The 25,955-nt window shown below is 41.2% G+C and overlaps 3 protein-coding genes and 2 non-coding genes across 8 annotated transcripts in view; 3 read left to right on the top strand and 2 right to left on the bottom strand.

Annotated features, from left to right (window-relative positions):
- The window catches only part of LOC117752529 (stathmin-4-like), a 4,681-nt gene extending 1,655 nt beyond the window's left edge, over nucleotides 1–3,026 (bottom strand). Inside the window, exons 1-6 of the mRNA XM_034569905.1 lie at nucleotides 2,972–3,026; nucleotides 1,744–1,805; nucleotides 1,540–1,635; nucleotides 575–783; nucleotides 101–265; nucleotides 1–6 (exon numbers count right to left, since the gene is read on the bottom strand). The exon at nucleotides 1–6 is cut by the window's left edge and continues 12 nt beyond it. Coding sequence (XP_034425796.1) covers nucleotides 1–6; nucleotides 101–265; nucleotides 575–783; nucleotides 1,540–1,635; nucleotides 1,744–1,756 — 489 coding nt within the window. The 5' untranslated portion in view covers nucleotides 1,757–1,805; nucleotides 2,972–3,026. The remainder of the gene's footprint in view (nucleotides 7–100; nucleotides 266–574; nucleotides 784–1,539; nucleotides 1,636–1,743; nucleotides 1,806–2,971) is intronic.
- A 5,672-nt stretch (nucleotides 3,027–8,698) lies between these two features.
- Nucleotides 8,699–14,453, bottom strand: gpn1 (GPN-loop GTPase 1). The gene is made up of 13 exons (XM_034569141.1): nucleotides 14,243–14,453; nucleotides 12,170–12,263; nucleotides 11,963–12,069; nucleotides 11,761–11,798; nucleotides 11,466–11,544; nucleotides 11,287–11,381; nucleotides 11,143–11,188; nucleotides 10,922–11,068; nucleotides 10,630–10,712; nucleotides 10,316–10,355; nucleotides 10,133–10,223; nucleotides 9,539–9,649; nucleotides 8,699–9,106 (listed from the first exon to the last, which is right to left on the bottom strand). Exons 1-13 carry the CDS (start codon nucleotides 14,405–14,407, stop codon nucleotides 9,000–9,002), a joined length of 1,203 nt encoding a protein of 400 aa, XP_034425032.1. The 5' UTR covers nucleotides 14,408–14,453; the 3' UTR covers nucleotides 8,699–8,999.
- A 7,744-nt stretch (nucleotides 14,454–22,197) lies between these two features.
- trnav-uac lies at nucleotides 22,198–22,270 on the top strand. The gene has a single exon. It is a non-coding gene; the product is annotated as a tRNA-Val (tRNA).
- A 252-nt stretch (nucleotides 22,271–22,522) lies between these two features.
- On the top strand, nucleotides 22,523–22,595 carry trnav-uac. The gene has a single exon. It is a non-coding gene; the product is annotated as a tRNA-Val (tRNA).
- Nucleotides 22,596–24,732: 2,137 nt separating this feature from the next.
- LOC117751860 (nuclear receptor ROR-alpha A-like) overlaps nucleotides 24,733–25,955 on the top strand; it is a 50,499-nt gene continuing 49,276 nt past the window's right edge. For 2 of the 4 annotated variants that reach the window (XM_034568894.1, XM_034568884.1), the window contains exon 1: nucleotides 24,733–25,578. In XM_034568894.1, the coding sequence (XP_034424785.1) occupies nucleotides 25,422–25,578 (157 nt within the window). In that variant the 5' untranslated portion in view covers nucleotides 24,733–25,421. The remainder of the gene's footprint in view (nucleotides 25,579–25,955) is intronic. The other 2 variants (XM_034568867.1, XM_034568875.1) reach the window with 1 other exon arrangement.

A 25,955-nucleotide genomic window follows, 5' to 3' on the forward strand; every position in this document is an offset into this window, starting at 1 on the left:
CTTGTCCTGAAACACAAACCAAAGCAACACAAACTCAGTCACAGATTCATGAATCGTCTCAGTGAGCGAGTGAACGTGACTGAACCTCCTGAGTCCTCACCTCCTCCTGCAGCCGCTCCTGTGAGGCGCTCAGGTGCATCTGCCGCTGCTGCTTGTTGGCTTCGGCGCGATGCTCCTGCCGCTCTTTGGTCAGAGCTTTCTGAGCGACTTCCCGCTCGTGCTCCCTCCTCTCGGCCAGATGTTTAAGCAGCTCCGCCTCCTGACACTAGAGGGAGAAAGAGTTTACAGTGACTTTCTATCCTTTTATTTCTCTACCAAAAGAATTCAGGTTTAGTTTGGTTAATTTTAATATCAATCAAAAGTTTCCAATCACATCAGACAACAGAGTTTATGCTGATAGAACAGAGTGGCAGCTGGTTTTGTCTGAACAGATGATGATCACTCAAAACCCTGTAAATTAACTGGAGGTGTTCCTCAGGGATCAACTCTAGTGCTACTACTTTTCTGTCAGTCTATCCATCACACTGAATCTCAACAAATCAGAATGAAATACATTAATATTCCCCTCACACACCTTTCTTCTCTCCTGAGCGGCGTCCAGTTTCTTCTGAATCTCCTCCAGCGATGGTTTATGGCGAGGAGGCGTGGTCGCCCTGAGCTCGGGGCCACCGTCGAAGGTGGGCGGCTTCAGGATGACCTCGAAGGCCTGGCCGCTCGCCCGCTTGCTCAGCTCGATCACCTCCATGTCCCGGATGTTGCACAGGTTCAAGTCCACCACGCCTGCTGCAGGAAGAACAGGAGAACGTGAAATGAAGACCAGTTGTTCTGCAGCAGCATGTGAACTGAACGTTATTCCTCCTCTGGAGAACATGAATCCATCCAGTAGTTATGAGCATAATTCTAAAATGTTGTCAGCGTCTTTTCTCTGATGATTAAAGACAAAATAATGAATTTGCAAATGACAAATGTAAATGTGCTGAAAGTTTTATTTATTCAGTGATCGAATCTTCTTTCTGCTTTTTAAAACCAGGGTTGTTTACAGGTATCACAGCTGACTTCATGAATCAGAAACTACTGATCCGATTTGATTCTGTATTCATTACTTTCACTATATCGCAGTTGAAATACAAATCTTGTTTGTGAAGAACTTTTTTTTATTGTAACCTAATTAATATTCCCATGAATAATGTAACGTTAGTTTACTTCATCCTTTCTGTCACAAAAACATTGTGTCCAATCTTCTGTTCACTCAGGTTTTAAGTCAGATGAACCTTTAGAGGAAGAAGAAGGAGTAAATAATGTTTCCTGCCTCAATGTCCTCAGTTTTAAATTCAGAGTATTTATCTGATTTTAAGCTTCACTAGAAATCCACTTGTTTTGATTATAGGAAATTAGAAAATTGGTAATGTTTTGTTTTTATTACTCTGCAGGAAAATGGAGGATGATGGTTGTGTTTATTCAGATGATTCTAAGTGAAAGACAAATAGAATAGAACAGAACAGAACCGAACCGAACAGAATAGAATAGAGTGGGACTGACCTTCCTTCTTGTCAACTGTGGCGTCTCTGGGCTGAGGAAGGATGCAGGAGCAGAAGAGAGACACCAGGGGGAGCTCTCGCATCTTCTCTCTGTATGCTGAAACAAGCATAGATACAAACTGCAGATGACACATTGAATAAAAAACAATCAACTCGAACAATTCAGTCAGGAAATCAATAATCAATGATCAGGGATTAGTTTTACCTGCCAGAGTCATGGTGCTGCAGTTTCCAGTCAAAGACACTGTGGTGAGGTAGAGTCACGTCCTGAGGACAGAGACAATCACACGAGTCAAACTCAGGAGAAACTGAATCTGTTCAACCTGCAGGAAACACTGAGATGCTTCAGTTTGAGTGAAGCTTCACAGGGAGAAACATCTTTCTGATCTAATGCATCACTTCATCACTGGATCTATTGTTTCTGTAGCTTCCTGCAAACTCTGTACGTCTGATCGATTTTCTGTACAAATTTAGAGACTGAGAAATGATTTAACATCATTTTAATTCAAACAACAGATTTTGTTCAGGGGAGAGATTTTGTTTTTGTTTTTTTCTTTTGAAGTCGATGATTCAATCACAGAAATCTGAGCTTCTCTTGTTATGGATTCAGCAGAAGCTTCGGATTCAGATTGAAATCCTCCTCTGAGGTTTGAAGTTCTAAATCAGCAGCAAACAGACACGAAGCTCTGCAGGAGTTTAGATCCAGAACCGAGCTGCAGCTGCACAAACACTGAAACTGAGTCCAAGAGCAGTGAAGCAGTTTCCTCATCATGAACCTCGAGGTCAAATTAACTAAATGAGCTAAAACATTAAACTGATGTTCACTGAACTCAGAGGTTAAGTTCATTTCTACTATTCACATCATGAATTAATAGATTTATATCCAGCATTAAATATAAGTTTACATCAAAAATCTAAAATTGTTTCAACTGAAAAACCGCAAATAAAGATTAAATTTTTCTGCAGAAACAAATAAAAAATATCAATCTGTTAAAATCATCAGATTGATTCTTCTCTAACTGAACACTGTGTGTCTATGTGTGTGTGTGTGTGTGTGTGTGTGTGTGTGTGCGCGGGTGCATGAGGACTGAGCGATGATGTCATTGTTGCCAGTAAGCGCATCACCTTCTGCAGAGCCGAGCTCCAGAACTAAACTCATAAAAAATACAAAAGAATAAAATAAAAGATGCAACAAAGACAACAAACTAAGAAAAGATGAAAATGAAGAACAGAAGCTGCAGATGAACAAACGATAGAAGAAGAAAAACAGAAAAACATGTTGATGTGTTCGTCTGTGCTGCTGGAATCTGAGGAAAAGCTGCTGCTGCAAACATGTGCACAACTAAAGATCAAATACACATCAACGACACAGCAAATAAACAACAAATAAAAGTAAAACTGAGTCTGTGTGTTTGTGTGTGCGGCTCACTCACCCTGCAGTGATGCTGGTCTCTCTTCTCTCTGTTCACACTGAGGATCTGCAGCTCAGCAGCATCAGCACCAAGGCAGCCTGCTGCATGACATCACCCAGCAGCCATCTGATTGGCCGCCAGGGATACTGGGCTGTGATTGGTCCAACAGGGCAGAGCAGAAGGAGGAGGAGGAGGGCGAGGAGGAGGAGGAAGAAGAGGAAGAAGAGGAAGAGTGGGTTCAGAGGAATAATCCTGTTCTTTAGAATCATGATCATTTCACTGAGCACACACACACACACACACACACACACACACACACACACACACACACACAAAGATCATTGTGTGAGAAACTGAATTTTATATTAAAAGAGAAAAACATTAAAAATCAATGTGTTAATTTCATTCTGGTGAAGAAACGATATGAATAAATTATATTTATTCATAAAGGGAACCAAGTCTAAAAACAACCACCCACACACAAACAGTATATATATATACTGTGATTATTAGTCTTTACTTATTTAGTTTCATATAATTTTAACATCTCCTCACCTCCTGCTCACCTGTGGAACATTCTCCCAATCAGCTGCCAGTGCCTCTACCTGCCCAGTTTCACACTTTTCTTTGTCAGTGTTTCTCATAACGTTGCTTTACATCGTCTGTACCTGTAGTTCTTATCGTGTACCTGTGATGTTGACCTGTGATGTTGACCTGTGATGTTGACCTGTGATGTTGACCTGTGATGTTGACCTGTGATGTTGACCTGTGATGTTGACCTGTGATGTTGACCTTTGATGTTGACCTGTGATGTTGACCTGCTCTCCTCGTGTGCGTGCTGCTGTTTGCAGGTCACATCTCGGACCTGTATCGTTCCTCCAGTTCTCAGGATGCTGCTGTGACACAAACACATGCAAAGAAAAAACATTCACACAGAATTTAAACGTATTAAATAAAAGGTAAAAAAAAAGAAACTGGATGAACTGCTCTGATCCAGTTTGATCTGGTTTGTCAGTTTGATGTTTCTGAGGAAATGTCAGCACTAAATTTACCGGCTGACAATGAACAGTTACTCATCCTGACTGTGTGTGTGTGTGTGTGTGTGTGTGTGTGTGTGTGTGTGTGTGTGTGTGTGTGTGTGTGTGTGTGTGTGTGAACGCCTCCATCTGTTGCTGCAGTCGGCAGCTAAACTCGTTCTGTCTGTCACTCTTCATTCAAACGCTGCAGTGTCGTCGTTTTTCAGCTTCTTAACAACAGCAGAAATAAAGTTTGATTTGCACACTTTCATCTTGATGCTGTTTTCCAGAGGAAAACGTTTTGCAAAACAATCGTTGTGACCATTTGTATTAAGTTGCTATAGCGCCACCTGTAGTTGCAGCGGTGTATCATGTCCAAAATCATGAAGATGGACGATATGACAGCTCCTGAAAAAGAGGCCAAAGTATTTAACTGCAGTTTAGGTCATAAACCCCACCTCCTCCATGTTAGCGGATGGGAAATGGACCAAACTAAAACACACTTGAGGATTTTAAACTGTAAAAGATTTTAAAAAACGTGGGAGACCCCAGACATAATGAAAGATTTAACCGAAAAACAAAAAAGAAAAGAAACTACAATGACCTGGCTTAGAAGACGGAATTGGCTAAAACATCTTTGCAGTTTTAGTTGCAGCTGTACAAGTACGCAACCTCTGGAAAGGGACACTTCCCGGTCAGCTCGCTGGCGTTTGAAGGTTTCTGACCTGATAATCAAACATGTTCCTCAAGTGAGCAGCAGCTTTAAGATGTTTCTGTGATTTCAGGTCGTCCTCGTCACACTGATGTTCACGTTTCTGATCAGTTTGGTTTTAATTACAGCCTGAAGATTAAAAAGTAATTATCATTATATTAGCTTTATATTTTTAATTTTATTTTTATGTGTTTTACAACAGAGTAAATGTGACAATGACTACAATCATCAAAACTGCACGTGAGAAAAATGACAGCAGAGAACTACAGCTCCCATCATGCACCAGAGTAGAACACCCCCCCTCACACTGAACCAGATGATGTAATGCAGCTGCAGTGTGTGTGTGTGTGTGTTTGATTCTATCTCTGTGAGGACCAAGCTCAGTTTCAGACATGTTGGATGCTGAGCAGCTGTAACACACATGGGTCATGTATGCAACTGTAATGTTTAAGGTGTGGGTGTGTGTGTGTGTGTGTGTGTGTGCGTGTGTGTGTGTGCACGTGGAGGTGAGTGAGATGCTGCAGCAAAGAGGAGCAAGAGAAACCTCCACATACCAACTGATGATGTCAACTGCAGCCAATCAGCAGAGAGCTCTGAGCCACACTGTGTGTGTGGGTGTGTGTGTGTGTGTGTGTGTGTGTGTGTGTGTGTGTGTGTGTGTGTGTGTGTGTGTGTGTGTGTGTTCAGCAGAAACAACACATCTCCTGCGCAATGTTTTATTTACGTGTTTTGCTTCTGTCCAATGGATGTAAATCAGAAGAGAATAAATCAGAATGGAATAGAACAGCAGTGTGTTATGAACAGGGGGTTGCAGGGGGCGGGGTTTGTAGCAGAGCACTAACGGGAAGCCATAATCATGACATCATCTCTGGAGTCTCAGCAATGATGTCATTTAGAATGAGGTCAGTGCACCGAGCTCAACACAGTGATGTCATCATAATTTGACAGATAGAGAGACAGAGAGAAAGACATGACTCATGATGTTGATCAGGTGTGTTTATTAAATATCTTAAACAAATTTTCTGATCAACAGAGAATCTGTTGAGGTCGTGCATAATATAATATATGATCTTATTGTCTTATATAAATATCTTGGCACAATAACAGACGGACCTTTGAGTCCCACGTGGATGCTGTATGTAAACAAATGTACTTTTATCGGAAGCTCCGTAGATTTATCGTTGATTTTACTTCCATGAAAATGTTTTATTCTTGTTTTATTGAGTCAGTGCTGACGTTTACTTTTATCTGTTGGTTTGGGTCATTGTCCAGAAGAAATTAAAATGCAGGGCTTCATTAAAGTGTTTAGTGAAATCACTGACTGACCCTCCTCATCCTCACAGAATGAGATCTTTGAAGAAGGCCCGGATTCATCCCTGTTCAAAGAGATTATGTTGCTGCAGATTCCCTCGGCCTGAATGCAGGACGAATAGATTTAAAAGCTCATTTGTTTCTGCTGTCATTGACCTTTAAAATTAGACTTTTTTGTTTTATATTGTATTTATTAACATTGTACTTTTTTGATCGTCTGTTTTGTCACGCTCTGATCGGGATAATAACGATTTCTTGATGTGAATCATTAATTTATCACCTCCCAGGTGACAGAGACTTTGTGCCCTGAGTTTCATCTGTCAGGCAGCTCTGATGCTCACTCACTGATTTGTGGTGACAGATGGACGACGTGTCTCTGCTTCCTGCCGTTGAACAAAAAATCTAGCAAAAATATCTCAGATACGAACGCTGCCACGTTACTTCGATAACGTAGTCGAGTGTGTAACATAGGGATCGTGGAGTGGAGACTTGAATAAACATCAGTGTGATAAGAACTACCTACAATGACAAGAAACCAATTTTTGAGAAACATTTATTTAGTCTGCTTTGATTTGTTGTGTTTGGTCCATGAGCCATCTGTTAACATGGATGAGGCGGGGTATATATACAGCAGCCAGCCACCAGGGGGCGATCCAGGTGAATTGGGAGGCGTCATGTCATCCATCGTTATTCAGTCAACAGTCCAGACACGTTGAGCAGCAGCCACTGAACTTTAATTTAAGACTGTAGTTGATCCTCTAGTCGAACAGACTATAACTCAGCTGGTGGAGGAACCATGTGACTCTGTGCTCAGGAGGTACAGCGGGTCGTCCACTAACCAGAGGTGTGCTGCCTCAATACCCAGCTCTAGTGTTGTTGGGCCTTGCTGCTGATGGCCAGGCCTCCAGTGTGAGTGGGAGTCTTTTATAAGTAAAGACTCTGAGGAATCCCAGATTAACAGATGGTTCATGTGAGACAAAGGTGCGAGTTCAATCCCAACTCATGAGCACTGCTGAGGGGCCCCTGAGCAAGACGAATTTAAAACCAGTGTATCTGTGTGTGTGTTTTATTTGTGTCGGCGAGACATCGTGACTCTCTGTGTTTCTGTTGCTGGTCGTGTCTGGAGCCCACTGCAGAAGAGAGAGGGAGGGGCGAGCGAGCTGCACGCAGAGGAGGAGAGAGAGACAGCAGTGTGGGCTGAATGTTAGCGGAGGTGATTCACTGCTGCAGGCGGGGGGGGGGGGGGGGGGGGGGGGGGGGGAGAGAGAGAGAGAGAGAGAGAGAGAGAGAGAGAGAGAGAGAGAGAGTAGAGAGATATCCAGAGTTCATCTCAAAGTGCTTCACAAAAGGATGAAACAATACATTTTAATAATTTACAACGCAGTGTGAAAGGTCCTTTATAAAACTGCAAAAATGGCAGAATATATCAAACACTACGAGGAGTTTCCAGGAGCTGTTGCTGATTGAACTTCAAATATTGAAGAAAAAGCTGAAACAGTAAAACGACCGTGTGAGCGCTGCTTCAGCTTTCACATTGTTTATCAATACATTTTTCCAAAATCTTCGTTTCCGAGATTTATTTAGTCCCATTTTTTCACTCTGAGGATCAGTGAACCTGGTTCCACAAGCATCACGCTACACGTTAATGACTGAGTGACACATGCTGTCAAACATGTGACATACGTGTCCGCTGTGTATGGATCTTTGAATAAAACTTAAACTTTGTGGATCGGCAGAGAAAACATCCGTTCAGTTGTGTATTTTTGTACAGATGTAGAATTTACTGCAGATTGAAGTCGGACTCTTTATGTTCCTCAGTAAACAATAAACATAATAAACTATAAAAACTGAATAAAATGGTTTTCACTGTAATTCTCTCTGGTTTTAAAAACAAGTTCTCGTGTTTTTCTCTTCTGTAACGTTTCATCGTCTCTTTCTCATGGAACCATTTCAAGGACACAAACAACAATGTGATGCTTAAATAAACACCTGATTCTATGTGAAAGCCACTTTGCATGCTCGGTCAAATTTTGTGGAAAGTTAAAATCTGACATATTCTTGTCTGCTGGAGATTTTCCTTTGTTACAAATAAACCTGAATAAAAGTTTTTCCCTGAAGATTTCTTGTTGTTTCAGTATTTTATGAATTTGTTTTTTCCCCACTCACAGAACACAGTGAGGAGAAAGTGACTCAGCCGCTATTCAGTCAGACCACGCTGCCGGAGTGTGGAGGCGACACAGCAGAGCAGAGCGTTGGCAGAGCGTTGGCAGATGGTCGGCAGGCGGACAATCTGGCTCCATTCACAGAGACATGAATGGAGACAAAGACAAAACCACAGCCTCCGTCTGTGCAGACACTCGGCTTCTGTCTGAGCTCTGCACTAATCAGAGCCTCACTGATCAGTAACATCAGAAACAGCAGAGATCAAGTCAAACACCTCCTGATGTGATAGTTTCCTTTCATCCCATTGTCTTCTCTAAATCGTGAGTCTTTAAGATAGTTACAAATTCAGATAATTGGATTTTCCACTTTTCAAGGAGCCATGAAACAGCAAAGTGTTCACAGTGTAGAACTTTCAGTCATAACAAGGATCAGATGTGGATCAGGTTTATTTGAGCTGATATCAACCCGTCAGTCCTGTTATTGATCGTTAGGATTATCGATCAGTGAACTGTCCGTCGCTGAATCAAGGCGAGTCTCAAACAAGCGTCTGAACTAAAAGTTTTATTCGATTCCTTCAGTTCTTTTACAAACGTCAACAGTGGAGAAAAACAAAAAGAATAGAAGATTCTGCTTTGATATAAAAATATAACTTATATAATGAGGAAGGACTGAGGAGCAGCCAATCACAGGGTCAGAGGCCACCTGATCAGACAGGAAGCTCCGTTCAGATAAAGCTCGTCCAACATCTGTACATCCACAGTATCTGCTCCAGGTAATAGTCTGTACCACAGCGAGGGAAACCGTTCCCTCACAGGTCAGGCCACATTCATGTTGCAGAGGTCAGAGGTCAGTGTCCATCTGGTATCGCACCCTTCCTGTTTCGGACCTGAACCACTTCCTTCCTCTCCTTCAGGAAGTTTCCGAAAGCGTCGCCCTCTTTGCTCTCCTCCGTCACTGAAAGATTGAAAAGGAAGATTCGAGCTGACGAAGGTTCTTCATCTTTTCTGTTTTATTCAGGTGAATCATGAGGTTTAGTTTATAACAGTGTACATCGCCCTCTGCAGGAGGGGAGCAGCAACCACAGTGAAACAGATTGAAAATGATTTCATTTTTTCATTTCATGTCGTTTGAGGTTGATTATTATTTTAGACTGTGACAGAAACCGCAGATACAAACCTCTGGACCATTTTAACTCTGTCTTAACTTTCAGTCTGATTATCACTTAGTCAAGAAATAGAAATAAAAAACTGATTTATTTACAATATAATACAATTAAAATCTAAATAACATTTCTATGTCGTCATATTTTTTTCATACGGTGAAACATGAGTCAGGTTATAAATTGAACACGTTTCTGTATCGTTTCAGGGTTTTTTTCTCTCTCACCGTTGTGGTCAATATCGTCCGTGTCGCTGTCCTCATCTTCTTCTTCCTCGTCATCGTCACGGCTGCCACGGGTCATGATGAGGTCACTGGGTCCAGCGATGTCAGGGTCCTCTGTGGACAGGAAGTCAACCCGTCAATTAGATCAAAAAATTGAAGTGTACGACTTGAAACGAGAAAGTTTTGTTTGTCTGCGTCATGTAGAAAATTCTGTTTAATTTTAGAAGTCTCCTCTTTCTTTGTATGAGAAATCAGAGAAACTAAAATACAGACACTGATTTGGAAGCTCTTGGTGTCAGCGGGGCATTAAACAGCAAAAAGAAGATGTTTTATATGATTTCACAATTTTATATAATAATGTCAGAGAAAACAAAGATATTATTTTCAAATGCGACTTTTAAAATTAGCTTTCAACTACAAAGAAAATCTTTTCTCGACCAGTTCATTAATTCCAATAACACAAGTAAAACAAAGTCTGGAGAGTTTGTGTGAAGAATAACATTTTCAATAAAGAATAATTATTAACTCCTAGATGAAAAGACAGGAACTTGTGAGGAAATAATAAACCCAGTGTTTCTCTGTGAGCTGCTGCTCTACCTGTAGCAGATGTCTTCGTGATGTTGACGGCTCCGAGGTCCTTCCTGAGACGCTCCAGCTGCTGCTGCTGCTTCAGGCTCTGAGCCTCGGCCTGATGGACAGAACGTCGGGTAAAACATGGACAAACAGACGGAAAGAAAAGACAGAAAACACACAAACACACAAACACACAAACACACTCACCAGCTGTTTGCGGAGTCTCTCGTATTCTGGACGATAGTCTCTGAGGAAGAGAAACGTGAGAAACAGTTGAGATGTGACGTTAGTCTGAAATGTCTCCAGTCATTTTAATCAGGCTGCAGAGATAATAATAATAATAATAATAACAACAAATGTGTTATAATTAATTATAGCTTATTTTATAATTTTTGTGAATTACTTTATAATTTAGCATAATTGTAAATTACTGTATTATTTAGTAAAAACATTTATTGATGGGTAAAACTTAATTTCTAACAGTGCTGTGACGAGCAGGAGCGTGAACCCCCCCCACTGACCTCTCGTACTCCTTGGCGGCGTCCTCCACCTGAACGAACAGCTCGTCCAATCCCGTTCCTGCCACTGCGGACACACCCACCACCTGCAGACACAGGGAAAACGCTGTCAGGACATTTCTGTCGTTCCAGTGACCTGATTGGATGTTTTCAAAAAGAAGCTGACTTCCTGTTCAGACCTTTAAGTTATTTCCATTTACTCATTTTTTGAATTCTTCCTGAGTTTGTGTTGTTATAAATAAAGTTACGAGTCTATAAGTTGATAAAGTTCTGTGGTCTGAGCCGCTCCTCTTACCCTGAGGTTGGTGTAGAACTCGTCCAGCACCAGACTCATGGATCGCGTCAGGTTGCTCACATACGACGTTTCCTGGTTCAGAGCGTCCTGAAAAACCTCAAAGTCCTGCATCCACTCCACCGCAAAGCTGTGGTCGATGATGTCAGTCTGCAAACGACGAGTTGACCAGTCAAGATAAACTCTACGTCAAAAGTGCAACAGCAGGCAGGAAGTGACCTCACCTTGTTCATGGCGACGATGAAGGGCAGCTTGGTCTTGTAGAGAATACTGAAGCAAAGAAACAGCAGCTGAGACTCAGTTCTGAGCTCGTGTCCATTTTAAATTACAACAACATCGAAGCCTCTGTAGTGAGTTCAGTGTGGTACCTGCAGGCGTAGAGCATGTTGGACATGAAGGTGACAGGGCTGACGCTGCGGGACGTGTCCATCACATAGATCACGACACAGGGGAAAGACGACGCCTGTAACACACACACAAGGATTTTTAAATGACTGTCACATGATCAGTAAAGAATAAAAACCCAGCGTGCAGCGTGCAGACCAACCAGAGCCTCTGTGATGATGGTTCCAGACGCCGACCACGTGAAGACTTCAATCTGACCCGGGGTGTCAATCAACACGTACCTGCAGAGGTCGAAGATCACCAGACACAACAATAAACAAGATACAAAATCTATTGGGCATTTACAACCACTGAGTCAAACAGGAAACTGTCACTAGACTAGGATGAGGATGATGAGGATGAATCTGTCCACGTGATTGGATGTAGAAAACATCAGAAGCTTCACAGAAACCACCAGAAAACAGATCTGTACAGATACAACACAGACTGATACTGACCTGTGATTGTGCTGCTTATTCTCTATGAACTGCATCACCTGCACAACATAAACACACGTTTAATCACATTGATAATCTGAGTCAGTCGGTTGTTTGTCATGATTTGTCTGGAAACTAAACTTTGGGTGAAACTCTAGAAGGACTGTATTTTTAAAAGGTTCTAAGCTTTAGTTTAGTTAATTCAAATCGTTAATCTCGTCACCTGATCAAAGCGCGTAGCAAACAGGTTGAGTGACGTCACGATGCCTCCGTTCGGTCCGAGGCCGTACTGCTTCATCACCTCCTTGTAGTTCACAGTGTCCCGGATGTCTGGAGGAAAGAGGACACACACACACACTGAAGGTTACAGCGACCAGGTGGGACTGTTCACTCTCTGTATGTTCTGTCCAGGAAATAGACGGGTCCTCACCAATGTTTGCGGGGAAGGGGACCTCGTGGACGGCAGGGTCCAGGTTGATGACGTATGGAGGAGCTTTCCGAGAGTGAAGGTAAGCTGTCAGCCTCTGGAGAAAAGAAAAGTAACTGAGCATAAAACTGAAATAACAGCCTTCCAAGGTGAAACCAGTACATCTGGATCACCCCCTGGTGGCTGGCTGCAGTGCACGTCATAAAACACTCCTTCTCCATGTTAACAGATGGGACATCGACCAAACTAAAAAGCCAAAGTAGACGCAAGACAAATGTTTCAAAGATGGTTTCTGTCATTTCAGGTAGTTCTCATCACACTGATGTTTGTTCAAGTGTTTATGTTTCTGATAAGTTTGGTTTTAATTAGTTATTTGATAATAAAGACACTTGCTGAGACGTCATGATTGACAGCGGAGACTGACTCATAATTGGTCTGATACCACGACGGCTGCTGAATAAACTCTGATTCTAAATTAGGTCATCGTGTGAGATGGCAGCGTTTGGATCTGAGATATTTTAGCTTAATTTCTGGAGGAGGTGGATATACGTTGTCCCTCTTCATTTACAGTGGACAGTCTAAGTAAACTACAGTTTGACTCTGAACATGAGATTGAGAAACTGTATCATCTGCTCCTTACCTGCAGCTACGGTGGCCTTCAGAGTCAAACCAGAACACAAAATGCTGTTTTGGATTCATGTCATTGCGTTTTGACCCTCAGGGCCACCGTATGGGCCGGTCTGGATTCGGACGCGGGAAAAGCTCAGACAGAACCGTCGTTCTGGTTCCGGATCCCTGAAGACCCGGATCCCTGAAGACCCGGATCCCTGTAGACCCGGATCCCTGAAGACCCGGTGAGGGAGAAACTGAACAACTACGCGTTTCTTCAAACCGAGGTCAGTGTCGTGAAACGAGTTTTACCGAAGAAGCTCGTCTGTAAAGTTTGAACCTTCAAATGTCGCAGTTTATAGAGAAATCAGAAATGCGACAGTCGTCACAGCGGTTAGCAGGTAACAACCTGCGGCTAGCCGAGTCATAACCGCTAACCTGTTAACCCACAGTTAGCAAATACATAACTTATAACGATCATAATTATAACCTATAGCTTACCGATTAACAACCGACAGTGGAGCAAGATAACGAGCATGAGAACAGTCCGTCATTATCTTGTCGTAGCCGTTAAAGTTACAACTCTTTGAAATCGCCGACTACTGCTAACGGATTCACACCAGCTAACCTGTTAAACTGTAGCTAGCATATTCATAACCTGTAGCTAGTATATTAATAACCTACAGCTAGTATATCAATAACATGTAGCTAGCATATTAATAACCTGTAGCTAGTATATTAATAACCTACAGCTAGTATATTGATAACATGTAGCTAGCATATTCATAACGTGTAGCTAGTATATTAAAACCTACAGCTAGTATATTAATAACATGTAGCTAGCATATTCATAACGTGTAGCTAGTATATTAAAACCTACAGCTAGTATATTAATAACCTAAAGCTAGCATATTAATAACCTGTAGCTAGTATATTAAAACCTACAGCTAGTATATTAATAACCTGTAGCTAGTATATTAAAACCTACAGCTAGTATATTAATAACATGTAGCTAGTATATCAATAACATGTAGCTAGTATATCAATAACATGTAGCTAGTATATCAATAACATGTAGCTAGTATATTAATAACATGTAGCTAGTATATTAATAACATGTAGCTAGTATATTAAAACCTACAGCTAGTATATTAATAACATGTAGCTAGTATATTAAAACCTACAGCTAGTATATTAATACCATGTAGGTGATAAATGAATAGCCTCCTGCTGACAGATTCGTACATGCTAACCTATTTACCTACAGTTAGCACATTAGCGACCTGCAGCTAACAGAATACAACCGACAGTTGTCGGTAGGATCACGAGCAGGAGAGCAGCCGCTTCCTGTCACGCACACCGGGGTCTTTTCAGTGTGGGACTTTTTAAAACCACCATCTTTCCCGTCGTGTTGTCCCCAACCTGACTCGTGTGGCTAGCCGCCGTTAGCCGCGCTGGCTAACTGACCTGAACGAAGGTGGTTTTCCCGGACCCCGCCATCCCCAGCACGATCAGACACACGGGTAAGTCCCGCGCAGCAGCCGCCGGTGCTTCGCCGTCTCCTCCCGTCGCTGAACCCCCCTGGGCTCCCACCGAAGTCTCCTCTGGACCGGGACCACACACATCCGCCATGTTGCTGGATGTTGTAGCAACTGCCTGCCGTCAACACACTGGTACTGTCGTAAACCGGGAGGCAGTGGGCGGATGAAGAGGAGTACACGTCAGTGAGTACACATCAGTGAGTACATACTACTACAAGTATACCATCAAGTTATCAGATAGACAGACAGATTCTAGAATAGAGTTCTTCATTAGCCTCATCGCTGGATAGATCCGCATATGACATTACAGTATTTAATTATTAGATAGATAAATGGATATATACAGTATATATATATATATATATATATATATATATATAGAGAGAGAGAGAGAGAGAGAGAGAGAGAGAGAGAGCAAGTACTAGTACTAGAACTGTATTAATCCTGACAGTCATCATCATGAGATAAGATCAAACTTGATCCACACGCCAGGGAAATTCAGTTGTTACAGAAGCAGGTAGGTCAGAATGAGGTAAACAAGAAAATATGATCTTAAAATTAAATACAAAATGCTGCGTACGTAGTAGAAATGTTATAAAGTAAAGTGCAGGGGCACAGGTTGATTGCACGGGCAAGTAGAAAAAAAAGTTATAATAAGTATAAGGACATATTGTGATGTGCAGATGACACAGATGTGCAAAAAGTTATTTTCCGTTAGAAATAGTGCAAATCATCATCATCATCATCACTTTTGATGCCTTGCCAAAGAGAAAAACGTCAGCCGTCGCAGAGAAGGTTAGTATTATTTGTGTTCAGTAATTTGGTAGAGCCTTCTATAAAAACTGAAAAAGAAAAGTAAAAAGGTTCCCCTTCCCCGTCAGTGTCGGACATAACTCTGGAAGATTTCAGGTCTTGCTGTGAGAGATAGTAAATATTGAAAAGTCTGACTAGAGGCTCTACATTGTAGTTAATAGTTAATAGTAGGTGTGATTTGGTAAGAGACCGGAAATCAAGAAATTAATTTCTTTTGTAAATCCATTTTGTCCCAGAGTCTTTGACTGGGAAAATGTGTTTGTCCTCAATATATGTATAGATGTATAGATGTATAAATAGATATATAGATAGATAGATGCATTTATATAGATAGATAGAGAGATAGAGAGATAGAGAGATAGATAGATAGATGCCTTGTATCAACGGTTCAGGGTGGTGGTGTAATGGTGTGGGGGATATCTTCTTGGCACACTGACGGCCCCTTAGTACCAATTGAGCATCGTTTAAACGCCACGGCCTACCTGAGTATTGTTGCTGACCATGTCCATCCCTTTATGACCACAGTGTACCCATCTTCTGATGGCTGCTTCCAGCAGGATAATGCACCATGTCACAAAGCTCACATCATCTCAAACTGGTTTCTTGAACATGACAATGAGTTCACTGTACTCCAATGGCCTCCACAGTCACCAGATCTCAATCCAGTAGAGCACCTTTGGGATGTGGTGGAAGGGGAGATTCGCATCCTGGATGTGCAGCCGACAAATCTGCAGCAACTGCCTGATGCTTTCATGTCAATATGGACCAAAATCTCTGAGGAATGTTTCCAACACTTTGTTGAATCTATGCTACGAAGAATTAAGGCAGTTCTGAAGGATAAAGGGGGTCCAACCCGGTACTAGCAAGGTGTACCTAATAAAGTGGCCGGTGAGTGTGTGTGTGTGTATATATATATATATATATATATATATATATATATATATATATATAGAGCAAGTACTAGAACTGTATTAATCTTGACAGTCATCATCATAAGATAAGATAAGATCAAACTTGATCCACACGCCAGGGAAATTCAGTTGTTACAGAAGCAGGTAGGTCAGAATGAGGTAATCAAGAAAGTATGATCTTAAAATTAAATAAGAAATGCTGCGTATGTAGTAGAAATGTTATAAAGTAAAGTGCAGGGGCACAGGTTGATTGCACGGGCAAGAAGAAAAAAACGTTATAATAAATATAGGACATATTGTGATGTGCAGATGACACAAATGTGCAAAAAGTTATTTTCGGTTAGAAATAGTGCAAATCATCATCATCATCATCATCATCATCATCATCATCATCACTTTTGATGCCTTGCCAAAGAGAAAAACTTCAGCCGTCGCAGAGAAGGTTAGTATTATTTGTGTTCAGTAATTTGGTATGGCCTTCTAGGGATGTTATAAAAACTGAAAAAGAAAAGTAAAAATGTTCGGACATAACTCTGGAAGATTTCAGGTCTTGCTGTGAGAGATAGTAAATATTGAAAAGCTCTGACTAGAGGCTCTACATTGTAGTTACTAGTTAATAGTAGGTGTGATTTGCTAAGAGACCGGAAATCAAGAAATTAATTTCTTATGTAAATCCATTTTGTCCCAGAGTCTTTAACTGGGAAAATGTGTTTGTCCTCAATATATAGATAGATGTATAGATGTATGGATGTATAGATAGATAGATAGATAGATGTATAGATGTATGGATGTATAGATAGATAGATAGATAGATAGATAGATAGATAGATAGATGTATAGATGTATAGATAGATGTATAGATAGATAGATATATAGATAGATAGATAGATGTATAGATGTATAGATAGATGTATGGATGTATAGATGTATAGATATATAGATAGATAGATAGATAGATAGATCTCTAAGGATTTTACAAAAAATAAAATGACATTGTTATGCTGAGTTTTGCTTCTGAATATTTGATACTGATAGTAACTATTGAAACGCTCAAAATAATTTAATGAAAAAAGAATTTCCCCGTTGTTGGCCTAATAAAAGATTATCTTATTTTATCTCACTGAGTCAGTGGATGGAGAAAAACAGCTCTAACAGCTCAGGGCTCTATACAGACGGTTTATGTCAGGGCAGTGATGGTTAGTACCTTTCTAGGATGTCACAGAAGGCGAGGATTTGGTCGGTTTTACTGAACAACGTCTGACTGAGAAGATACATGAGGTGGTTCAATGTTCACTCACATCAAACTGACTGACGGACCTTTGTGTGGACTGATGGAATCGGACCATTGAGTTACCATTTGATATTTACTGCAATAAATGTTCAGCATCAGAAACATGTTGCTTGTTTCATTACTGTTTTTGTTCAGTACAATTTACACAGTAGAGTTAGTGAAGTGATTTACATGAGTTCACTCTATGTACTTCATATTTCTATTCTGCAACAGTTCAAATATGAAGCTTTTACTCCACTAAAGCCTTTAACGTTCATCTTCTGTGACCCACAAAACAATTATTAAATACATGAGGAGGAAGATATACAAAAAGAAACTTCATCATGACAGTATTTACTGTTTTATTTGAGATATAAGAAAATAACTCAATAATAATATTAACATCCTTCAAAGTGTGTGTTCTGTGATGTTGTTATTTTCATGGACACAGGAAGCCACCAGGTGGTGCTACAACACCAGGAAGTAGAGCACAGCTTTCTCTCCTCACTCCCTAACAGCACTGAAGACCATTTTAATTATTCAAATTATTCATTTGCAATATCAATATAAACACTGTGAGGTTCAATATGAACATATTAATCACATGAAAATTCTGTCTTGCTGTAAGTGACATGGGGCCTAAAAGGAAGCTGCATCAGACTCTTCAACAAGATCTGTGACTCAAATAAAGTCTCACTTCATAGAGTGAAGACGAGATGAAGAGATGTAAAGAGATCGAAACAAAATGTGTTTCAGATTCTTCGAACTCTGTGGGGAAGTCACAGAGAAGAAAAAAGATAGAAACGAGGAGGCGTGACCCTCAGACTCCAAAGTTCATTGGATGGCTTCGTGCTACGCTTTCATGAAAAGTACAATATGTAACTTCGGCCACAAGGGGTCCCTCAATCAAAACAACTAAAAACCTATAACATCGTGAAGCAGCGTGGGAACTTGTTGTCTTCACCACCAAATCTTCCTGAAGCAACTCGGGCCAATCACATTCACAGACGAGGGCATATATTTAAGTTCTATTCACGATGCGTAACTAATGGCAATGAATAATCGTGATCATTTCCAAGTAACCAATACAGACGGTGGAAGGAAGAAACCGTCGACTGGGTAACTGGCTGACCGTGTGTCTTTCCTTCGTCATACGTCGTTTTAGCAGAGCTGCGCAAAATCATGGGTCATTGTGGTCCAGTAAGTAAGTACTTTAGTCAGCAAAATATATAACATGGGTCTAATTGTATTTAGACATTTTAACGAGAATTTTTACATATAAAATCGTTAATTGCAGGATGAAAATGTTTGGAGCTACTCATTGTGTCACTGGGGCTGTTTCCACATGTGAGTGCGTTGTTTTCCAGAGATCGTGAGGTGAAGGACAACAGAGAGTTCATAGTTTGATTCTGATCCACAGACACTTCATGAGGTTCATCTCTCTTCATTCTGAAGTGCGTATGCTGTGTTTTTATCGCTGTAATAATACAAAGTAAAATAGTGAGACAGTCGCTCGCTCGTCAAGTTGAATTTTGAGACTTTGGAGGCGGGGACAGTGGCTGTTCGCCACCTTCGATTGGTCATTTTAAACGCCTCCCTTATCATCTAACCCCCTCCTCTTCATTTTTCTTTAAGGTTGTAAACGTGATGGATCATATCACTTGATGATTCTGCCACCAGGAAGTGTGGCGCCCTCGTGGATACTGATCCGTGAACTCTTATCAATTGATGTGCAGACGTGACTTTTTACATGCATGAATTTTGAGACTAAATTGAGGCCACATGCTTCTGCATCCCAGTGGTAGGTGGGCTGCACAGCTACTGGGCCCCAGGTGAACCAGGCAGTGTGAGCCTGTTAGACTGAGCTCAGGGCACAGAAACACAAAGCGTACAACAACAAACTGAGAAGAACATCAGGAGAGGAAATGAAGAGTGACCCGTTAATACAGTTTTACCCTCCAGACAGTGGGCGCTTCCTTTATGTGAACATTTGTCAGTCGCTGTTCTTTCTTTATGTTGAGGCACAGGAAGTTGGCATCATCATCGTTAATCTCACCAACAAAGATCTGATTGTCATCATTTTTAAAATGAACACAACATTGGACCTTTAAATCAGATGTAGGCAGCGAACCTGTCTGAAAATCCACCAGAGGGCGATCATGTCAAATATAACATAGTTCTAGTAGGAAAACTACATCATCACATGACTGTGAACATTAAAACGCAGCAGAGTTAAATGACAATAAGCAACAGTCAAGTTTCCTCAGCCTCCTTCCTCACATGCGTCCGTGTTCAACTCTCCTCCTCAGACACAGAGTTTTCAGAAAATGCAAATTTATGCAGCACGTCTTATTAAAATGCATCCGGCTAAAAAGGAAAGAAAATATTCAGTGAGTGCTAATGTGCAGCATTATAATTTAAAACTTCCCTTTGTAGTTTGTGTTTCATCAGGGCTGAGTGTGATGAAATGATTGTGACACTCTATTAGTGATGCATGTGAAGATGATAAGAGGATGGTGTGCAGATGGTTCCGTCTCGTTACAGGAACGTCAGAGCAGCTTTTCATCTGAATCTCACTGAGTTTAACACCAGCTCCGGCCTGTGGAGGTTCAACAACAAAACCCCAGAACAAGTCACCGTCCTTCACGTCTTCACCTTACAACAAACCTTTAATATCATATAACATTTTAATATCATCCTTCCTGTGCTGGATTCATATTACTCACACATTCGATTCACAGGAAACACTTCCTTCAACCTAACTGTTCATGATTTTATCTCATTAATACCTCAGATTACTGACTCAGATTATCTTCAAGTATTTCCTCTGAAACTAGAATGTGACTCAGTAGAGTTCAAACCTGCAACACAAACAAATTCAATCCCACACATATATCAACCCTCTTCTTAATGTGTCTGATTGTTTTATTCCCTGAGAAATCAATGAAAATTTTCCCTCACAATATTAAAGAAAGTGATTTAAAATTCCTGGATCCGCCCCCTGATTCAGGGAGTTCTTTCTTGACCAACATCGTTCTACAATGAAAGTTACAGATTGAGTTTCACATTTCTCCTGATGAACTTTTACGTTCTTCTTTGAGAACCAGACATGCTGCAGATTCTCAGATGAGATTATCAGGACCTGTGTATTTATTCCTCACTGTAAATTTCACCTTCACTGTTTTTCTTGATCTCTCCAATGTTCCTCAACATAACTCTGGAGTCTCTTGGAAAATCTGTACGACAGTTTAATGTGTCGATCATCAGCTTTAATCACTTCTGAGAAACTGCATTTCTTCTGAGTAGTGGCTCTGGATACAACAGTACCTGGTATCACAGGCGTCATCATATCAAAGGACGCCAAAGGCACTTTTTCAGATGAATGTATTCACATTTAAATATTCAGTCGAGTGGTTTCACAGAGCAGGACACCGTCTCCAGACTCAATAATTCATGCTTACAGAGGAGCGTTGAATTATTGAACTGAGCTGCTAATCTGACGATGACTCACGCTCTGTTATTGTGAGAGGACGAAGCTGCAGCAGCTTCAGTTTCCTCTGATCACTGCTCAGCTTTTATTTATCACAGCAGATGATCAGAGCAGGAAACGGGCTCGGATGTAAGAGACGGATGAACCGTGTTGTATTTAATGAACTGAGCCTCATCAGGATGATTCATGAAGTTGTACAAAAACAAATCCCATCTTTTATCTTTTTAAGTCTTAAGTATGTAAAACACAGAGAGTGAGCAGCAGAACAGTTTCTCCACCAGCAGGAAAGGACATGGGATGAAAATGCAGTGACGGCAAAAACTAAAAGCATCTTAACACCATCTTCTAGAAATTAGGTTCATATGTAACTCAACTGTTTTTATAACCAATGTTGACGAGCTCAAACACAATCTGTCCAATCAGAGATGATCATTAACAGAGGACGACTTCTTCACATGTTTATAGACTGTAGATAAAGATGGACGACGCATCTCCACTTCCTCCCGTTGATGCCGACATATCTTGGTTACGAACGCTGCCATCTTGCACTTCTGACGACAAAAAAACACATTTGAGAAACACTACTAATGGGTGTTTGTTTTTTGTTTGGTCCACGTCCCATCTGCTAACATGGAGGAGGCAGGGGTGTAGTGAGCCTTGTTGGAAATGTTTACTTTTTAAAGATCGACTTCTTCAGTTGGAAGTTGTTAGTAATAAAGAGCGATCGCCACGAGCGACGTCAGAGACTCCAACACGACTGAACATTGGATTTGTTGAAGAAACATAGAAAATATTGCCCCTCTTATGTTTTTGTGTTTTTATGAAACCGAAACCAAATTTTAAAAGATGCATCTGTCAATAATTTATCGTAAATAATCAAATTATTTGCGTTGATAAATCCAGTTTTACATGTTATTTTGACAATGAGGAGTTTTAAAGGAAAATTATCGAAGTATAAGTATAAAAGTATTAGGAGTATAAAAGTTACTGGATCATGTTTTCAACATCAGTCTGGACTTCAGCCTGAGACCTGATCTCCACTCGACCCAGCTGAACCCAGAGGAAGTGAATGATGCTGCAAAGTCAAAATCATCTCAGCCGGATTCACTCGTCCTGAAGTCACTGCTCATGTGTCGTTCACGTCAAGGACAAGTCGTCGATTGATGATGATGATGATGATGATGATGATGAAGAACACAGTGAACTGAGCAGAGCAACAACTGATAAAACCTGCAGAGATAATGAAAATGTTTGTTGCACCTCTGAAGTGATGATCGGGAGCTCAGACTTCTGATTCACACAGAGAGGGTCACAGGGTCAGGAAGCTGTAGATGAGGACGTTTGTCTCTGCTGCTGGAGACAAAAATCACCTACTGTCAATGACGATCACAAGCAGTGGTTTCATGGTGTAGTGGTGATCACGTCTGCTTTACACGCAGAAGGTCCTGGGTTCAATCCCCAGTGGAACCAATTCTATGGCTGAAATAAATGACGTGAAAGAACAAATTAGTCAATACGTGTTTTATAAAATATAACAATCAACACCCAGACACATAAGAGGAAACAATGCGTCTAATTCCCAGATAGACTCAAACCAGCATTCAAACCAACAACCTTCTTGCTGAGAGCCGTCAGTGCTACCCAGCAACAGAACAAACTATCCAAAATGTTCTGAATAAATAAATAGCTTGTGTAACTTGATGAACATAGAAATGGTACAGTGGTTTCATGGTGTAGTGGTTATCACGTCTGCTTTACACGCAGAAGGTCCTGAGTTCAATCCTCAGTGGAACCACATGTTTCACTTATTGTTCAGAAGAACATCCTGAATGCAGAGATCACGTGCGACTTACTCGACCATTCCCAGAATACGTCAGTGATCACGTTTTTAGGCACATTACTGTGGACTTTGTTTAAAACTGATACAGAGCCAGAACACATCATTTTATTTTGAAAATGTGTCTGTTTTCAAACAAAAATATCGATGTAGCCATCCATCTACTACAATGAATGCTTGTCAAATAGCTGCAGAACTGTAGATCCTCCTAATGACAACTTTGAATTTCTACATAGAACCTCCTGAAGAAAATGCATGAACTCATTGAGAACCCCACTACTTACCTGTGTCTGCGTGTTTTTGTCATAATGAGCAACATAAGCAACTCTGTTCACACTGTATGAAAAATTATCTTTTGTTTTTCCACCTTAGTCAGTTATCCTCAATTCATATTACAAAGATTTATTTTTCATCCGTCTCCAGTTTGAATATGGATGCATTGCACATTAATCTTCCCTTCAGGATATTTGCCTGAATATATATACACAGCAGTCCAAAGACAGCTGTGCGAGATCCAAGCAGAAATAAAAAACATATTGTTCTTTGTTGCACCGTAAACCAGAGATCCATCCAACACTTTTAAACACAGACCGACCTCCTCAAAATAATCTAGAACCTCAACGTCCTATCGAGTCCCTGAAGAAGCTGTGGAACCTTCCAAAGAACCTGAATAAAACCTTAAAGAACCAGAGTAATCTCCTCAAAAAGCTGTTACATAAAAAATGTCTGGTAACTGACTGCAGAACCTCTTCAGGAACAGAATCTCAGAACCTTCTGCGACACTAGACCCCCTAAAGGTCTGTTGGAATATCCCAAACAACCCCAAAACACAAGTTACACAGTCTCCTAAATGTTTGTTGCATGGTCGTGTATTTATATTCTTGTGTTTCAGGACATTTTTCCTCAGTCTTCACAGTGTGTGAAGCTCAATCCGTGTGTGATGCTGAAGAAAGGAAACTTCCTTCACTGTTAAGATTTGACTCCATGCATGAAAAACAACAGAGTTTACAATGCAAAGTGTCTCTGCTGAGATCTGAGAGCAGTTTAGAAGAAGCAGCAGAGTGCAGCAGGTGGGCGGTTTCTTTACCCCGCGGTGACTTTAAAATGAGAGTAACGTGTGTGTTCCTGAGGCTTTTCACTGCAGGCGAGAGACGACTGCCAAATGCCTCAGCTCCAAATAATCATCATATCCAGCTCTTTTATTTCATCTGAGCTAATTAAAGTGATGAAATCTGGAGCAATATCCTCCCGTTCAAATGTTCCAGGCATTGTGAAGCTTTTGGCAAAAAGGAAATTGGTGATGAAAAGGTGGAGAGGGAGGCGGAAACACAGCAGCTCGGGTCCAAGCTAAATTAAAACCAATCCTTAATGATGACTTTGATTAGATGGGATAATAGACTTAGTTTGTTTAATACTTTACAATAATCACGTCATAAAGTCGACTTGTGTGAATCTGATGTTGTACAAACTGCCAGAGAGAAACGGAATCACTAACGCAGAGTTTTTTCAAATGTGCTCTCCGAAGGTGGTGTGGCCCCTGAACTGAGAAACATCGTGACTGAACAGGCTGAGACAGACGACAATATTTATATACGACTGTTTATCTCTATCTAGTTATTCCAGAAATCTCTGTCTCATATCTAGAGAACCGTTCATCTTAGTGTAGCTGTGGCAGTTGGGCCTCGTTAACGGTGCTTTGATGACCAGGGCTGTGGTCAAACATTGTTAACTTACCTTTTTTAATACAAACAGTGTTTACGCACCTTTTAACGGTGGTTTCCTCACTTGTTATTCACAGATTTTTGTGAACGTCTCCTTGTGCAGCAGCAAGTCTTTATTTGCTGCAGCTCAATTACTGAAGGTCACTTATACAGTTACAGAAAGAAAAACTGCAACCAGCATCCCCACAGGCAAACAGCTCATTCTGAACAGTTTATAACAGACAATGAACTTTAGTCCTTATTTGGTCTTTTTGTACAGTTGACCTACGAAACAGCTCCCAGATCAAATTTGACTTCTTTTAAATCACTTCTTAAAACCCATTTTTATAGACTTGCTTTCGTGTGATGTTCTGTTTTTATTTTACTTGTTCATGTACTTTTATTGTCATATTACTGTTTTTATGTGTTCAAGTTTTCATGTGACACAGCTTTATATTTCATCATTTAATTTAAACACGACCTTGTTTCCTTGTGACATTGAATCCTGCTGATTGTTATTTCTCTTATATTTACTTTTCATGCTTTGCTGTAAAAGCACTTTGTAAACTCTGCTTTTAAAACGTGCTGTGTAAATAAAGGTTAATATTATTATATTATTATTTTACTGAAAAAAATGTACGGCATCTGAGAGTTACTTACATTTTTCTCTGAACATTATTTGCACAGCTTATTTAATAAATGTGTGCAATCATATGTAAACATGAATCTAAACTGTAGGGGATGAGGTTCAGTTTCATTCCCTTTAACTCGTGTTCATGTCTGATTCCAGCTGTGAACTTGTCTCTCTCTCAGATGTGTGTTGGTTCACTTGGATCCACAGCAGCTGCTCGGGTCGGATCCCTCCACAGCGCCGCCCCCCCTCACTGTCAGCCCGGCGTCTTCCCCTCTAATGGCGCCGGCAGCAGCCTCCTGACAGCCGCCTGTCAGACGCGCTCCTCCCGCAGCTCCAACACACCGCTCCGCCTGCTCCCGGTTCCGTTCGTCGGTTCTACTTCTGCTTTAACATCCACGGACCTCAGAGCGGGATTTGTTCGAGGTGCAGTGTTATTTTCTCGGTGCATGAATGGAGTCGCCCCCGCAGGATTCAGGGAGCGAGCCGGGCAGGAGCGGCTCTGAGCCGGGCACACCGCTCACGGAGACGCCGCTGAGTGTGGAGGCTGAGCGGGGCAGAGAGCAGCAGACGCCGGGCAGGAGTGTGTGCAGCTCGGGCTCCAGCAAAGGTAGGAGCGGTGGTTGGTGGTTTTATTAGCGGTGATGATGTGACTGTGTCGGGCTGCAGCTGGAAGTCACCCTGTGTGTTGGAGCGCGCGGTGCCACGATGCGTCCTCGCACTGGTTTTACGCGCACGACTCCGTGTGACACCTGAACGCAGCAGTTTGTGAAGTGACCTGAACTTCGGTGTTGTTGAAGCCGCTGTTGGTGACTGAGAGTCGGACACATTCAGAGCTGAGACCCGCTGACTGAAGCTGAGCTGGAGATTTGTGTTTCTTATGATTGTTTGTATGAACAGATATGAGACAGTTTGAAGTTTCTGTTCCCATCTGAAGGAGTGAAGTGTATTTTTCTGCAGGTGTTTTTGACGTGTCACAGATTCAGC

The sequence above is a fragment of the Hippoglossus hippoglossus genome, chromosome 3 (genome assembly GCF_009819705.1).
Source record: "Hippoglossus hippoglossus isolate fHipHip1 chromosome 3, fHipHip1.pri, whole genome shotgun sequence".
NCBI lineage: Eukaryota > Metazoa > Chordata > Actinopteri > Pleuronectiformes > Pleuronectidae > Hippoglossus > Hippoglossus hippoglossus.

Bases quoted from the DNA above. Each gene is read 5' to 3' on its own strand.
- gpn1 (XM_034569141.1), bottom strand. From the start codon at position 14,407: ATGGCGGATGTGTGTGGTCCCGGTCCAGAGGAGACTTCGGTGGGAGCC. The intron at 12,070-12,169 runs GTGAGGACCCGT...TCTTTCCTCCAG, and splicing joins CCCCTTCCCCGCAAACATTG to ACATCCGGGACACTGTGAAC. The intron at 10,224-10,315 runs GTGAGTGTGTTT...TCTGTCCATCAG, and splicing joins AGAGACTCCGCAAACAGCTG to GCCGAGGCTCAGAGCCTGAA.